This window comes from Pyrgilauda ruficollis, unplaced genomic scaffold, assembly GCF_017590135.1.
Source record: "Pyrgilauda ruficollis isolate IOZ18807 unplaced genomic scaffold, ASM1759013v1 scaffold24, whole genome shotgun sequence".
NCBI classification, from domain to species: Eukaryota; Metazoa; Chordata; class Aves; order Passeriformes; family Passeridae; genus Pyrgilauda; species Pyrgilauda ruficollis.
The window spans coordinates 3,044,419-3,060,975 of NW_024523648.1; the positions used below are offsets into that span (position 1 = coordinate 3,044,419).

The 16,557-nt window shown below is 38.2% G+C and overlaps 1 protein-coding gene across 1 annotated transcript in view; it reads left to right on the forward strand.

Annotated features, from left to right (window-relative positions):
* The window catches only part of RNF217 (ring finger protein 217), a 63,980-nt gene that overhangs the window by 35,243 nt on the left and 12,180 nt on the right, over positions 1-16,557 (forward strand). The window contains exons 3-4 of the mRNA XM_041469824.1: positions 3,168-3,332; positions 10,567-10,768. Of these exons, the coding sequence (XP_041325758.1) occupies positions 3,168-3,332; positions 10,567-10,768 (367 nt within the window). The remainder of the gene's footprint in view (positions 1-3,167; positions 3,333-10,566; positions 10,769-16,557) is intronic.

The window sequence follows — 16,557 nt, forward strand, 5'->3', positions numbered from 1 at the left end:
ATCTATCAGTTTTGAAAAGTCTTTTCCTGTGAGGTGAGGAAACTGATAGATAAAGTAGCTTGCAGTAAAGAGGCTTGCTAAGAAAATGGAAAATGTTAGCCTGAAAGGTCACTGTTTCAGAAAGCTGAGAACCAAAAGAGTTAGAACACAAAATTGTGTAATCTTTTCTATTTCAAGGGAGGCTGATCTCCAAGTGGCATAGAAGTTTGTGTATATATCCATTCTCTCAATTTTAATCAACAGAAATAGAAATCATAAAATAAGTGGGGAAATGTTTGTGTGAGAAAAAACATATCTGAAAAAACACAAGGTTAATGTTTTGTTTTGCATATATAGTTTGTCTGCTTTGCTGGACCATAATATATTTTACTGGTTTAAAATCATATGTAGATAGCATTTCTGCATCCTTGCTATGGTGATTTCATGCATAACTACTAAAGCATGAATCAAATAACATTTGACTTTCTTTCAGAAAAGCAGAGAAAAAGTGGAATAAGAATGTGAAAGACTGCTTTAATTGCCCTGTTCTGTTTGTTTCTTAAGCGCAGGGGCATCACATTGCGTCCAAGTTTGAATGGTTTTAGGGTTTTTTTGCAGGTACTAGTTCCAAGAAAAATAAGATTCATAAGTACTTGAGGTACGTAGTTTTCTTTGTTTGCTTCAGCATTGAACACAGAGAAGTGATATGACCCATTCAAAATATAAAAACTATTTACAAGTTCAGTTTTGAGGAAGGTGCTGTCAGGATGACAGGTGGAAGAGGAAACTGGTAATGAAACATAGAGTTCTCACTAGTTCAGTTAGGGCCATTTGTGGTAAGAAATGTTATTTTGAGTTCCTGTGGCTATAGCTTCATCCTGTATTTCAGTACTTTCTGATTAATGTATTTGGAAACACCTGATATCAGTGTGTGTGTATAAATTTAAATACATATCCTGGCGGCTGCTGCATTGCTTTTGTGTATGTACATGCTATAATGAAAAGATAGAGAATGCAATTAATTTGTCAGATATTCATCAAAAACAAACCAAACAAAAAAACCAACCCAACAGAACTTGTGGTTTAAATTATGTTGCCTTTTTTTAAGGAAGAAGCTTTAACTTTCTGACCTGTTGATTTGGGTTTGTACTTGTTAACAACTGTGTTCTCTCTCAAATGTCTGAATACTGCAACTGATAAAAGTTTTCAGGTTGTAAAACATTGACTTGAGGCTACAAGCTCCATCTTTGGCTGAGGCATAACAAATACTGAGCCCTTCAATATGATGCTTGCTATAATCTGTCTTCCCAGCAGTAGGACACTGACTTGTGTTACTGAAAGACATAAATTCAATGCAGGGAGGAAGTAGGGGACAAAAAGGAAAAAAGAAAGGTAGATGTGGGTTAGGATAGGTTAGATGACTGTCTTGTGCATATTGGTTTTTAATGTATTGTGTAAACATTTATTAGTGTTCTGTGTTAGTATGGTTAGTAGAAATATATATCTATCATTCTCTAGGTTCCTCAGAGCAGGAAATTTCCTTTTTGTTAAGCTGGTTTTATTAGGAGAATTCATCTCCTAAAGGGAAGCAGAGATGCAAGTTAGTATATTTTCGTTGATTCAGCGTATTGGCCACTGGCTCATTAGATTTTGAGAAAGGACACTATTTTGTGTTGCTTTTGTTTAATACTTTATCATGGCCTTGGACGAGTTTTCAGGTAGAAACTAACAATGTTTGTAATCCACATGTTTCAGTCCTAATCTTGTTTCTCTTTAAACAAGATGCAGTGATTGCATGTGTAAATAATTTTGGCTAGTCCCAGCAAAATATGTAAGGGAGATCAGAGCACCTACTTTGGACTCTTAATTGTAGTCAAGGAAGCATAACACCAGTTGTCATGACTCAACAGGAGGGCACAGCTCCTTGTAGGAGTGAGAACTTGAGAAATATGTTTTGGGGACTTCACATGTGACTGCACTCTATCATGTAGTTTCCTGAGAATCACCCCAACAACATGCATGGTCAGCACAGATGTTTCTATGGTTTGGTGGTGAGCCAAGTCTGGACACAGATATAGCCAAAAACACTTGGTTTGGCTGGTTGAATTCCTCAGTCCCATCCATCAGCTGGGTACAAAGCCAGGGCAGTGCCAGACATGGACTGCAGCTGGAGGTGGTGGACAGGGCTCAGTGGTTGCTTGAGCAGCTGAGATGTTTTGCTGCTGAACACAGCAGAAATGAACATGTTGCAGGAGCCTGGATGTGCCTGAGTCTAAAGTGTCTTCTAGTTCTTGCTGTCCTTAGTCATGATCCAGATTGGAGGCCTGTTTCATCAGATAAGCAGCTGCAATGTGCCTCTGTTTATTACTCCTGCAAACACAGCAGCTGCCTTAGCTTTTCATTAAAAAAAATAAGCAGGCTGTAGAAGAAGACGTGATGATGATGGTACCTGTTTGACACAATGATTTAAAACTGAGGGAGAGGAAAAAATAGATCCTTTCTCAATTTGAGTATGGCTTGTGGGTTTTGCCATTAGGTGTGGTCTGTAGCAAGTGGGCTGTTTGGCACAGGCTCAGCTTGCCTTGACGCAATCAAGAGCAAAAGGAGGTGCCTGACTTCCCGTTGGTAGTTGTGGCTCTTGGATGAGAGCCTTGCTCATGGCTCCTTTTCCCAGGACCATTTCTAATGTAAGCTTTATAACCCATACGAAGTCGAGGTCTGTAGGGCCCCTTCAGAAGACCAAGTACATTCTGTAAAAGCCTTGGCAGTGCAGTTCATTCCTAGAGAAAGACACATCCACTGCACTGAAAACTGTCAAGCTAATTTTCAGGTGTTTTCACAAGTTTATTGGAGGTAATTGAATAAGTTTTCTGGATTCTGCCTTTTGTCAGTTGAGCCACACAATCACTTTGGGAAGTAGTGCCTGTGATTAAGCCAAGCTACTTGTGCTTCATTTGATTGAGGCCTTTCCCAGCTTTAGCAATTTCTTCTGTATTTTACCTTTTTTAAAAAGGAAAAGAACAAGCTAGCTTCCACAACTTCTTGTGTTTTTAAAACAGAGCCCCCAAAAGATGTTAGATCTTTGCTGGACAGCTGCTCTTGTAATTGAGGAGCACTGGTTTTAAACAGGCTTTCTAGTTGTATCAGCACCCAGCTTGCAAACATGTGGTGTTTTCTCATTTATACAGATCCAGTGTCCATCTTGCCAATTTGTCTGGTGTTTCAAGTGCCACTCTCCCTGGCATGAAGGCGTTAACTGCAAAGAATACAAGAAGGGAGACAAGCTGTTACGTCACTGGGCCAACGAAATCGAACACGGGCAGAGGAATGCCCAGAAGTGTCCAAAATGCAAGGTGAGCTGCTCTCCCTTGGCTTGCAGGTAGTGGTTTCAAACTGTTCAACTATACATTTAAAATAAATACTCATAGATTCTGCTCAGCATTGGAAATTAAATTCACACATGCTGTGCAGTTTCTTGTTAATGACCCATTGAGAAAAACAGGTCAGATTTTTTTGCTGGTTCCTGTACTGATTCTGCAGAGTGTCTGCATGTAAAGAAACATTATGGAAATTATTAACAGGGGGTTTTGATGAATCATAGAAATGTTTGGGTCAATTAATTACAAAATAAATTAATCCTAAAATAAAGCTTTAAAGAAATGGAAAGCTTTAGGGAAATTCAGTGCCCTTTGTCAGGTTTTCCAGAGAGTTTGAGTGTATTCAATGTCTGAGTAAGGCTGGAAATACTCTGTCAACAAGTTAACTAAGGGAAACTAAGACTTGGCAAAACTGTAAGTTTTGTAGGATTGAATGTTACTACTTCACAAGCTGTACCTTGAGGTGGGACTTCACAGGCCACACCTTGTCCAGTTCTGGGCCCTTCACTTCAAGGAGGACATTGGAGGTGCTGGAGTGAGTCCAGAGAAGGACAACACAGCTGGTGAAGGGTCTGGAGCACAAGTCCTGTGAGGAGTGGCTGAGGTCCCCCCTGGGCCTCCTTTTTGACTTGGAGAAAAGGAAGTTCGGGGGGCACCTCTTCACTCTCTACAAGCACCTGAAAGGAGGATGTAGGCGGTGGGGGTTGGCCTCTTCTCCCAGGCAGCCAGTGACAGGATAAGAGGTCATAGCATCAAACTGCAGGGGAGGTTCAGACTGCACATCAGGAGGAATTTCCTTGCAGAAAGGGTTGTTAAACATTGGAATGGGCTGCCAGGGAGGTGATGGAGTCACCAGTCCTGGAGGTGTTCAAGAAATGACTGGATGTGACAGTGCCATGGTCAGGTGACAAGGTGGTGATCAAAGGTTGGAGTTGATGATCTCAGAAGTCTTTTCCAATGTGGATACTTCTCTGAAGTCTTTCTTATTATTAATTTTCAACACTGAAATGCAGTTCTACACCCTAAAAATGTCAACAATCCCTTTGGAGAGAGGAAGTACTTCCCACTACACAGATGAGATGCAACAGCCCTGCAGACCCCTGCACCAGTTGCCCTTAATGAAGGCCACTCTTAAATTGGTTCAAAATTTTTTTCACAGGTACCAACAGAGTAATAAGTCAAAGCTGGACTGGTTTGTAGAAAATAAATATTGAATGGGAAGATTACTTATAAGCATACAAAGCATATGTAACACTTTGAGCCTTACACTGTGCAAATAAGAAAATGCTCATCAGGTTACTAAGTGTCATATTTTCGTCTTTGAGAAAGAAGTGCCTGTGATGCCATAGCTTGAAATTGAAAGATTTCAAAATACTGAGCAAAATTGTAAAGCTCTGAAATCAGCAGCTGGTTGTTTACCCTTCCTCCTGCGCACATGTGGCCTTTTAACAGAGTTTTTGCAGCTTGCTTTTTGGTAAAAGTTGATAGATTTGAGTCAGTTCCAAAAATGTTCACTTTCTGGGAAGTCTTTAAGTAAAATACTTTGTTCCTTTCAGAGCAGGAAGAAGTATCTGTTTTGATTTTAATTGTTTGACTTGTGTCAGATTTTATGACAATGGGAATGAGGTAACTTAAATAAATCGTCCAAAAGATTAAGTGGACCAAGCAAAAAATATATTAATGTGGAAAACCAGGAGTGGTAAGAAGGCTGATAGCTGGAAAGAAAAAGGAACCAAAACTAAGTCTAACATTAAAACTGCTAAGTCTAACATTCAGCATGACTAAGTTAAAATTTAAAATGCCATGTTTAAATATTCACCATCTTCAAAAGAAAAGGCTGGACACTTGAAACTTACATGGCTTGTTACTAATTCTGAAGCATGAAGTTGCATGAATTTGGCTGCTAATTTAAAAAATACTTGAGGTTTCTTTTCTTAATCAAAGGAAAATAAAACCTCCTACATGGTGGGAGGCAGTATGGAAACTTATGAAACTAGCACAGAAGAAGAACCTCTGTTAAGTCCTTCCTGGTAATGTGGCACTGTAAGTGAATATTGAGGAGGGAATTCAACCTTTTATTAAACTGTGTTGCTACCCCAACTCTTGGTACTTTTTTTTTTTTTTTCAGAAAAAAAGTTCTTCCTGCCTGCAATGTCCAAAATGTTTCTCTCAACATACTGTATTTAAATCAAATCTATAACCTGAAAGTATCAAAAGTACCACTTAGCTGGCAGTTAGTTCAAAAAATACATCTTTGGGTAGTTAAAAAAATACATCTTAAGCAGTATTCTTCAGCAAATCTTTAGTAGGTGTTTGGGCACAGAGAGAAGCATTCTGACAGTTAACAATTTGAAGTCAGGGGGATTAGATCTAATGCTTCTCTGCCTCTCTTTCCCATCCATCCCTCCCTCCAAAACCTGTATATAAAATAACATTGAATCAGATGAGAATCCTATTTCCAAATAAAATAAAGACTGACAAAGAAAATAATTTGTAGCACACTATTTGATTTATCCATGTTCTAGCTCCACAGAAGCAATGTTTCTGGTGAAAACCTACTTTATTTTTAGCATCTTTCATATTTTGCTTTAAAATTTGCAGCAGCCAAAATTGGCAAAGAGATTGAGGGAGTCAATGTTAAATTGTGTCTAAAGATACTAGTATTTCATCTTTACGCTAAAACTGAAATGAATGGAAATTAAAGGTAGAAACTTAAGTAGAGGTAGTTTCTTTACTGAAGTAATATGTAAAATTCCTGGTAACTTCCAAAGTGTGATACTGATTACAGTGTAAACTGTGACCATATTTTGCAGATAGCTTCTGGAGATAATTATTTATACCTACACATACATACATACACTGACTCTTTTTAGCTGTACCATGGAGAAATCAAATGCATTATCTTCCCTGGGCATGCAGGTGAGAAAATCAAAACACACGTAGGGGTATTGTATACAGAAGCAGATCCTCAGGCAAATACAAGTATTTCAGTGGTTTGGGTAAGTGATTTGAAAGAACATAAGCCTTTGTAATGTCAGTATAGCAGGGACTGTTAGATAAGCTTAAACTTGATTGCTTTTTCCTGTAGGAGGATACAGCTTTTAGGACATCTAATAGACATCGCTTATATTTACCTGGTCTCTCCCAGATGTGTTTACGTAAGATAATAAAAATGTTACACACAGTCCAAATGCTTAATCATAGATTTATGTTATGACTGTGTGTCAGTATGGAAGTATGGAAAAAATGCTACTTTTTTAAACTATATCTTTAATTTATTTTGACTTTTATTTCTTAATACAGCCTTTTCCAAATTTACTATACACTGTTTTGAGAGTCAGTATAGACCATTTTCCTCAAGAAGACTTGTCCAAAAAGTGCTGGTCTTGTTCTAGAGTAAGTTGGCTAATAAGTGCAAATTTGCTACATTATTGGATGTCATTTGCCAAAATTTATAACATTATTTGTATTTTCCCAGTACTATTTTAAGGGGTTATTTTTTTACAATTTCTTGGTATGTTTGCAACAAAATGCTTTTGTTTACACAAGTGTTTTTACAGTACAGCAAACTGAGGAAATACTCCATGTTGGTGCTATCTTACCACAAATTTCAAAAGCAGCACTGTCTCGGAAACACCCCATAGCAGCTCTAGGTTAGAAGGCTTGGAACAGCAGCAGAAATTTAAAAACAAGCATGTCAATGCAAATAAAGGAGCCTGTAATTCTTATCTGTTCTGATTCATATAGGCATTATCAAATAATTCAGGGCGTAGTTTTTGGAAGCACTCTGCAAATTAATTCTCATCTTCTGGAGGGAGGAGAGTCCTTATTTGTATACAAAGTGATAAAGCTGTGCAGGTTTTCCTCAGAGGTGGAGGAGACATGGCCGCTCATCCTTAGAACTCTTGGCAGTGATTTCCCTAGCAGATTTCTATGAGAGGTCATGTGACATGCGGAGTGGGTAAAATGAGGTTCTGAAATAGCCACTGTGTTACTTCAATTGTCTACTTAAGACTCCAAACTGGATGTGCTTGCCCTTGGTGTGTAGTTTTCACCCCTGTTGTTCTGGAAGCTGTTCTTGGGTTTCTGAATGGCTAACCTTCCCCTGTAAGGTGAGCGTACATCTTTGAACAGGCTGTGGGTGCAGGATGAAGCCTGTAGCTGTGACTGAATGCATGGAGGCAGAAGCTGGGCTTGTAGTGGCCACACTGCAGGGGAGCCTGAAGTCACACAGCAGCACCGGGCCCCCCAGCAGCATTCCTAGCCCCACGCATTCCCCTGGCTGCCTCTTGTGCGCCATGGTGCTGCCAGTGGGGCAGGAACACTCATGATATCCGAGCCATCAGCGATCACTTTCTCAGTCTATAGGTTTGTAATCCGTCTCTGTCAGTGGATTATCTGGAGGGCACGGAGGCATGCCCGTGTGAACCGGAGATGAAGTTGATCTGGTGAGATGTCATGTCTTAGTCTTGAAAGCAGCCTGACCAAATGATACAAAGTTCACCTGGCATTGTCAGTCTGCAAAGCATGTGGTAGGGAGTTCAAGCCCTGCATCTGAGGTTCGTGGGGTTTTTTACTTTGTTTTTTCTAATCAAGTCTTTACTCACTGGAAAAAAGGAGTTTTTGCAATAGAAAGGTATAGGCGTGTACAGCTGGTTGTTCCAGATTAGCAGCATTGGAAGACAGTTATATGTGAAGATGAGTATTGACTAAAATATTTTTATGGTTGGCTTTTTGAAGGAGCAAATATGAAGTGCATGTAGTTGCAGTATTAGTCTGCAAGATAATAAATTCTTATCAACTTATTTCATGTTTCAAGAGGACAGTATGTTTGGAGAATTCGGGGCAGGAACAACTAGATAGATAAATAATTCAGGAGTAATGCATGACTAACTGGAGCTGGGAGGCTTCTAGGAAAGCATGGGTAGAAGGATGGCAGGCAGTTTCTAAGAGGTGGTTATTTCTGATATGAATGGTAGAATATAAAAGGCTGTTGCTAGCATCTCCTTGAAGTTCTTACTAGCAATAAAAATTACCTTATTTTTGGAACGTGAAGGAATTTTGGTTTGCATCTAGGATTTTGTATAGGTTCCGTGATTCTACAGAATTACAATGAGGATGAATGATAATTGGGTTGGTAAATTAGGGAAGAGAGAGGAGTATTCAACAGTCTTGATTCAAAAAGAAAATAAAGCAACCAGTTAATTCTCATTAGTCACAAAATCTAGTTCCCTCATTTACATTTTTAAGATGGAATCATCACATGAGGAAAACTACCCTTTAAATTACAAAAGTCTCTATAGTTGCTATCTGAGTTGGTCCCCTGAAAAATTAATTTTAATTACATTTTAAAATTATTTTGTCAAAATACTTGAAGTCACTATTAAAATACCTTCGTTTCACTTCAAGTTAATCTGAGGAATTACAGTAAATAAACTGTGATTCCAGAACTGGAGTCAACATCTGTTTTCACATGTAACCCTAGAAATAAGAATTTGAACTGGCAATGTAATGTCCCTTTTAGGGAGAAAAAAAAAAAAAAAAAGTGTGTATCTTCTTAAGTTAGGCTTAAGTTGATATAATATTGGGTAGAGTTCTCTTTCTGCTTTGCCTACTGTCAGTGCTTAACTGAAAGTTTTGAAGTCAAGTGGCTTATAAAGCTCATCAGCAGTGGTGTTTTTTCAGGTGCTCCTGGAAAACAGGACACCTGTAATACAGCAGAATTCCTTGGGGTAAAGGGGGATGTTTGCTCAGTCAGACAAATTTTAAGTCTTCTAGAATACTTGCCCACTAGAAAGTGGTTTTTTTTAATAGCTCATTTCTCTCATTTGTGAATATTTTCCCCTCTTTTGTATAAAAGCAGTGTTTGAAAGTAGAGAAAAGCAAATCCTGAGATCACTACTGAGATTGGCACAGGGGTGCTGGCGGGTGTATCTGGAACTACTGTTACCCTTATGGCTCTTTGTTACATGGATAGAGTGCCAGTTTCAGTAGATGTTTGGGCGAGCAAGCTGAGAGCTCAGATCACCCTAATCGACACCAAAGAACAAATGCATTTGACCCTCTCAAAAAATGTCAGATACCCCAGGAGTCATGAGATTCTCTGGAGCTTGCTGAGCTTTCAGTGCCTCTGGTGCTTGCAGGGCCACTGAGTGGTCATGCCATGTCTTTGCATGTACCTTCCTGCGAAATAAATACGCGTAGGTAAGTATAGGAGATTTCAGGAGGCATTGATTTCTCTGTTGCAAGTTTCAACAGGTGAAATTCAAATCGGATGTAATGGAAAAAAGTATTCCCAGGGAGGATGGTGAAGCATGGTATAGAATGCTCAAAAAGGCTGTGACATACCCATGCTTGGAAATTTTTTTAATCTAATGAGATGAGACCTGGAGCAATGCGATCTGTCTGGAGTTATCCCAGCTTGGAGTTAGGGGTTAAAATAGATGACCCCTGAGCATCACTTTCAACCTCAGTTATTAGGCTATTTACTGTTCCACTGTGGAATGTGGTCTTGGAATGCAAGATAGGGAACTATTTAGCAGGCAATTGGTAGAAAGATGGCTGTAGAGCTAGGTCAGCCCTGTTTCGTGCTGTGCTGTGGGTATCATGAAAGCTTGGTGTAAGTTTTTATTCCACGTATAGTTTGTGGCATTTTTTTTGTTTGCTTTTTTACAAAGGAGAAAGTATTCATACTTCTCAAATCATGTACTGTAACAGCAGTGCCTTTCTGGTGTTTATTACAAAATGCCAGACCAATTTGTGATGGAAAAGGGAGTGGAGCCACAGGTGGCCTAAGAGGGAAACCCATCTGGGGAGGGGTCAAACAGAGTTCATAACTGTATTCACTGTGTTGCTTTTATTTTTAGCAAAGTTTGGTGCTAACATATCGACTTCAGGAATAAAACCAAAATTTCAGTAAGGGCAAGAATTCTCATCTGATATGAAGAGCATTTAAACAAAAAAGGAGTATTATGTAGGAAATGAGAATCTGGAAACAATAGAACTCACATTTAATGCTCTGAAACATGCCTCAGAAAACTATTACTGTCTTAAGCCAGCTGCAGTATTAATTAATGCAAGTAGTGACTTTGCAGGGGGTTGCTTGCAGCTTCTTTTCATCTGGCGCATGAACTGCCCCAGGTAACGCCCGCTTTCCTGTGCTTAGGAAGGGGGGAAAAATAATATTTCTTCTTTCCTTCTGCTCATACAGATCCACATCCAGAGAACCGAAGGGTGTGACCACATGACCTGTTCACAGTGTAACACTAATTTCTGTTACCGTTGTGGGGAGAGATACCGCCAGCTCCGCTTCTTTGGAGACCACACGTCAAACCTCAGTATCTTTGGATGCAAATACCGCTACCTCCCCGAAAGACCACATTTAAGGAGATTAGTGCGAGGCTCTGTCTGTGGTGAGTGGATTAATGCTCATTGTGGAGAGCTGCACAATGAAGTGATGGGGGCATAGGGCAATTATAGTTAAATTAAAACTAGTGGTTTAAAGGATTGGATGGACAACTTGTTTTTCAGTTATTCAAAAGGTGGCTTATTAAGTGTGTTTAAATATATGGCACTTTCCCTCCCTTTTTCGATGGAATGTGTATGATTAATTATTGTGTCCTCTTCTGATAGCATGTTTACTAATTTTTTTTTTATAATACATAAGCAAACTGTAAAAGTGCTGTCAATATGCATGTCGCTGGCTGTGTTTGTTATTCTCAAGGTATATTGGAGAAATGGGTCAGAGGAGAAACCTTATTTAAATTAACCTTGGTGTAAGTCTGTTTGAATAAAGTGCTCTTTGGATTTGAACCTGATCTGAGTAGAAAAACTCAAGGTTTTCCCATATAAATAGGAGGACACTAACTGTTAGCTTTAGTTCAGATAAAATCAGCTTGAAACAAGATGATTTTAAAACAAGCTGATTTAAAACACAACTTATATACATTAATTTTGCTCACAAAAGTATGATGCTGAAAATGTGTTTTTATTAAACCAAAAGGCACTCATAATTTGCTTTTGAGCCAGATGGATATTTGTCTCAACCTATAGAAGCACAAGATAATAAAGTAGACTCTTATATTATGTGATGACTTTCATATATGTGAAATTCAGTTATTTTAGTGAGCTTACAGCATGTAAGGCAACCTATAATGTTACAAAAAACGGATGTATTAACTGTCAAAAAATGGGTATCTGTCAAGGAAAATAGAACTTTTCATATTTGAATTAAGGCATAAAAATTGGAGATGACTTGTAGTTCAACTAGGATGAGGAAATGCTTTGAGCTTGATTGTAGAGGTAAAGGCAAGAGACAGAACTTGTGGGAAAAAGCAAACCTGAGGTGAAAGCATTACTCCTGAGCCAGAAATGTTCCAGTAAGAAAACTAGGTGTTTCTAGAGTAACATAAGAATTGCACACAAACTCGTAGACCTGGTAATGAAAATGCCAGTCTTGCTGCTCTGCATTGTGGGGGATTTGCAAACCTGGAAAGCTTGTTTTAAAAAAGTGGCAGTATGGCATCCAAGCCCATTAGTTTGATCTTAGGAGCTTGCAAGGCTTTGGTAACAAACTTTGAGAGAAATGATTTAAAGATATAGAAATAACTAGAAAGGAGATAAAAATTGTAGGTGATTGGAAGTGTCTACTCTGAAACATTTTGTAGAGATAAGTTGGAACACACCAGAAGGTCTAGGCTAGATGAAAGACAGTGCTGGCATTAGGGCACATGAATATAAACATTCATTAAAAATTTAGGCTTAAATTTCAAGAACTGTTTCAAAGCACTTAGTAAGATTTCAGAAAAGCTTTCAGTAATAGCAACAATGGCAAACAATGTAAGCTTTTTTTAAATAGATCTTGTTATATCTGGTGTAATTAGTCTCTGCTGTAGCAACAGATTGCACTCTGAGACATTACCAAGTCAGTGCTGCTCATGTGCGGAATCATGGGTAACCTTTTTAGAATTATAGAATAGTTTGGGCTGAGAGGGACCTTTAAAGGCCACCTGCAATGAGCACGGGCGTCTTCAACTAAATCAGATTGCTCAGAGCCCTGTTCAGCCTGGCCTTGGATATTAAAGCTCCATGGTAAATATGTGCATGCCCATATTTACAGGATCACACATAGATAAGGTATAAGATATTTTTATTTTCATCTCCTATTTACAAGTGTACTTGTGGTTTGCATTAATTAATAAACCAAGAAAGATTAGCAAAGCTCAAAGCCTCAGATTACATTTATCATGGGGTTTTCTGTTAAAAATTTCTCTCCAAATCCCCCTCTGTCATACAATGTGGTTTCTCACAAGAATGGTCATCATCTGAATAGAGACAGAGGTGCCTGAATCTGTCAGCACATGTAATAAGTGCCCACATTTTTACCATAGCTTGTTAACTCTCAAGTTGACAAGAATTCAGAAAATTCTTTATCAGTACTTATGACCTTAAATCTCTGTCATTTCTACAGCTCTAGATTTGAATATTGATCCTGATACACTTTATGAATAACTATCAAAATACTCCAGAGACCTAACAGAACTCATACATGAAAATAAAAAATTAAAATCTTGAGAAATTTGCATCTGATTTGAATTTGGGAATTGAGCTCACAGCTCTTCTTCCATTGCAGTAGATTTTGGCTGTGACCTGCATGTATGAGCTAGTCGAGCTTTTTGTACTCTTTTCCACACAAGTGTACGTGTGGGTTTTCACATTGGTTTTTAATTGGTTTTCAAAAATTTGTTATATTGCTGTAAGATTGTACTTCCTGACCTTTTGAAGAAGGTATAATCCCAAACTGTGATACAATTTGTTTGCGGATTATGCAATTTTCAATGCTGGAAATTTGCTTGGATCTTCTATCTTTGTAAAACAGAATTCAACAGAATTGATCTGTGGCTGTTAATTGGGCTTGTATAAAGGTCTGCCTAATAGTCTGTCCCCAGTAGTGTCAATTAAAAATAAGATCTCACTTCCTGTTTGTTTCCAGTAATCATTGCTTCAGACACTTTCTTAGTTAAGGTTTGTATCTGAACTTTTGCTTTATAACCCTCAGTGGATGGATCCTTCACTAGTTTTAACAGTTCTTAAATTTTGGCTTCCACAACGTTTGTGATAGAGGCTCTAGGATTTCACTATGTGCCATTTGGATAAAGTACTGTGTTTTTTTTTAATTGATTCCTGATAATTTCATTGGCTACTTTTGTTATCATGAAATTTAGTAAATAATAATATCTTGCTAGCCTTTTCATATTGTTCTTTTATGCACCGTCCATCAGATTCTACTTTATCATGATATTTGATTTATTTTTTGTTTTGCTTGTGTTTTATGTGTTGAGCTGAAGCTTACTAGTCTTAATCACTTAAGATCAAATTTAAAACCCAAAAATGTTGAATTCCAGTTAGGGATCACACCCAGGCTCAGGGAGATCCAGTTGCTGGAGCTGAAAATATAAATATGTGAATACTTTATCAGGCAAAAGCGGAACATTATCATCAGTAGGTGTTACTGCAGAAGCCTGGGTTTTGGTTCGGTTCTGAAATTCAGCAGAAGAAAGAGATAGTAGTAGAGATGCCATTAAAAGCATAGACTCTACATTTTAGTAACATGTACTGAGACACAGGTTGGATTTGCTGTAGAAAAATGCCTCTGCTAGTTAGCTAAGTAGTGGAAACTGAAGGAATGTTATCTTGGCTATCTGGGAGACTGGTGAGGTGTGGCTAGATATGTGGGGGTTTCGTATGACTTTTTACTTTATTGCTGTGGAGAATAAATATTTTAATAAATGTGGTTTTATAGCCATGTGGAGTGAAGGTTTTTTGGGCTGGTTTTAAAATGTGGCTAGGTGGAATGTGTAAAAAGATCACTGCACGGCAGGCTGGCATGCTGTCATGGTTTCTGTTGAGGAACAAGTGCATACAGTCACAAACTGCTCTGCAGTAAAAATAAGGGAAAAGTATTTATGGCAGCATAATTTTAAACATACTTTTCTTCATCAACCAACTATTATGTAAAGGTGATAGTAATCACGGGGAGAAGAAAACCGGAGAACAGAAGTGATCTCTGACATTTCTTATCCTTATTTAGCCAGCATGGTTTTTAGAGAAACTGTTCTGTGACAGTACAGTGGATATATTACCCTAAAACCTGTAACTAAACCCAAAGTTATGCAAGGGAAAAGTATTCCTTCATGTTTCCTGAAATACTTTGCTATTTTGCAGAAGAATGTGGTTCTCTGTACCACAAATAAGGCAAACCCTCTGAGACACCTGCAAATACAGTTGTTGTATCACCACAAATGTCTGCATCTTCGTTCTGGGCCACCCAGAAGAGAATTTGTTACAATTAATTTGAGTGCAATTGTAAAAAGGTCCTGTTTCAATTGCTTTTTATTAAGTTCCCTTGAAAAGTAACTTTGGACAACAGCAAACTGGCTGTCATAGCCTACTGCTGAGATGACCACATGGGCTAACGACCCAGGATTTTATTCAGCTCTGAGACAGGCATTAGATTTGCTCTCTATGCTCTCAGTCTCAGAGCTAACAGACATTGGACAGTGCCTGCAGCAAGCAGCCTTAGTCTCAGTAACATTTCTTGGTGTGTCATGATTGCCTCATAATCTTTTGTGCTATGACAAATGATATTTATCAAACTGGAATTGGATATAAAGTAGTTTTCAATTCTGACATGTAAAACTGAGCATTTTGTAATTGTTTCATAGAATGCAGATAAAAACCATTGCAGCAAATAGTACATACCCGCTGCTTTGCCAGGGATTTCCGCTGCTTGTACTCTTCCTGATGGCAACATTTGCAAGCCTTGTTCACCTTTTGTTGTTTGTTAATTTTGGTTTACAAAGGTAGAGAAATATTAAGGATTTGAATGTGACAGATATACAAGTAGAAAAAGTATTTGTTTTGAAATTTGGTCTTTAGAAATAATGCATTCCTGACCAAAAGAAGATATGGTCTCACGATGATGAAGTCATTTTATTCTACAAGATAAATTATAAAAGATAACTACACAGTACTCGTAACTTGATATTCACAGGCAGGAAGAAAGACACTACTCGTGCTTTATTTCAACTCTGAGTTTGTCAAATGTAAGTGAACAAGTTCTTGAATTAGCTCAGGAACTGTTCTTTATGTCTGAAAAGAAGTTACTCCAATTGAAGGCTAGCTTAGCCCTTCCCATAGACTCTGTTTCTGCATACTTAGTCACCAGCTCATTGACTTAAGTTTTTAATAATTTTGGTGCCAAACATCATAATTTTCTAGTCTTCTAATTACATAGCTATTGATGAAGTAAGGAGTTCATACCTTAAGCATCTAATCTTTTACAAGCCTTAGTTGAAATTGTTGAAGACACTGGTAATGTCTTAAAAAGCTTTTAATTTCTTATTTTTGGACCTTTCTTAAGGTTTTCCATCACTTTACATTCATTCTTCTGTCTACACTTGAATAATGTATTTGACAAGTTCTGTGTGTATAGAACACAGCTCAGTGGAGTCCCAGGAAGGTATGCCATTAGGATGCCTAGCAACTAGAGTAATACAAATATTTGCCAATTTTTTTTCTTCTAGGAATTAATATTTCCCACCCACTGCACTCCCATGAAATTTAAAAGCTATCAAAACAGAGCAAGAAAAGGACCAGTTCATTTAACTGCTGTAAATATTTCCAAAATATCTTATTTTTCCTTCAGACTGCTCAAATTAGTGTCTCAGGTTATGGAAAGGTTTACATCATTATTGAATGTAGTAATCCTCTTACTGAAATCTGATATGAGTGACTTGAGGGAGGGAAGAGAGAGGTAACAACTCAATTTTTCTCCCATTTTAGAGGTGACCTTTCAAACACATACCTAACTTAGGGAATTGCAGAATTTCAGGTCCCTGCTCTTTGACGCAACTGCTCAGCAAACAGATCCAGGGAGATTGTTCTACTGAAAGCAGGCAGTGCAAGGAAGATAGCTTGGGTTCTGGTTCAGTTTCAAATTCACTTTTCCAGCAAGACCCCTGCCTTCACTGTGTGAACTTCTACAAATCATGAACTCATCAGAAAGTAAAGAATATGAACATGCTTTATTTGTTCTTGGTCTTATGCTCCAGGAAGTATGCTGCTCAACATCACTGCCCTACTTGTGTAAGAGCCACAACATATCCTTATAAACGTAGATCCAAAATAGACTTGGCTGTGG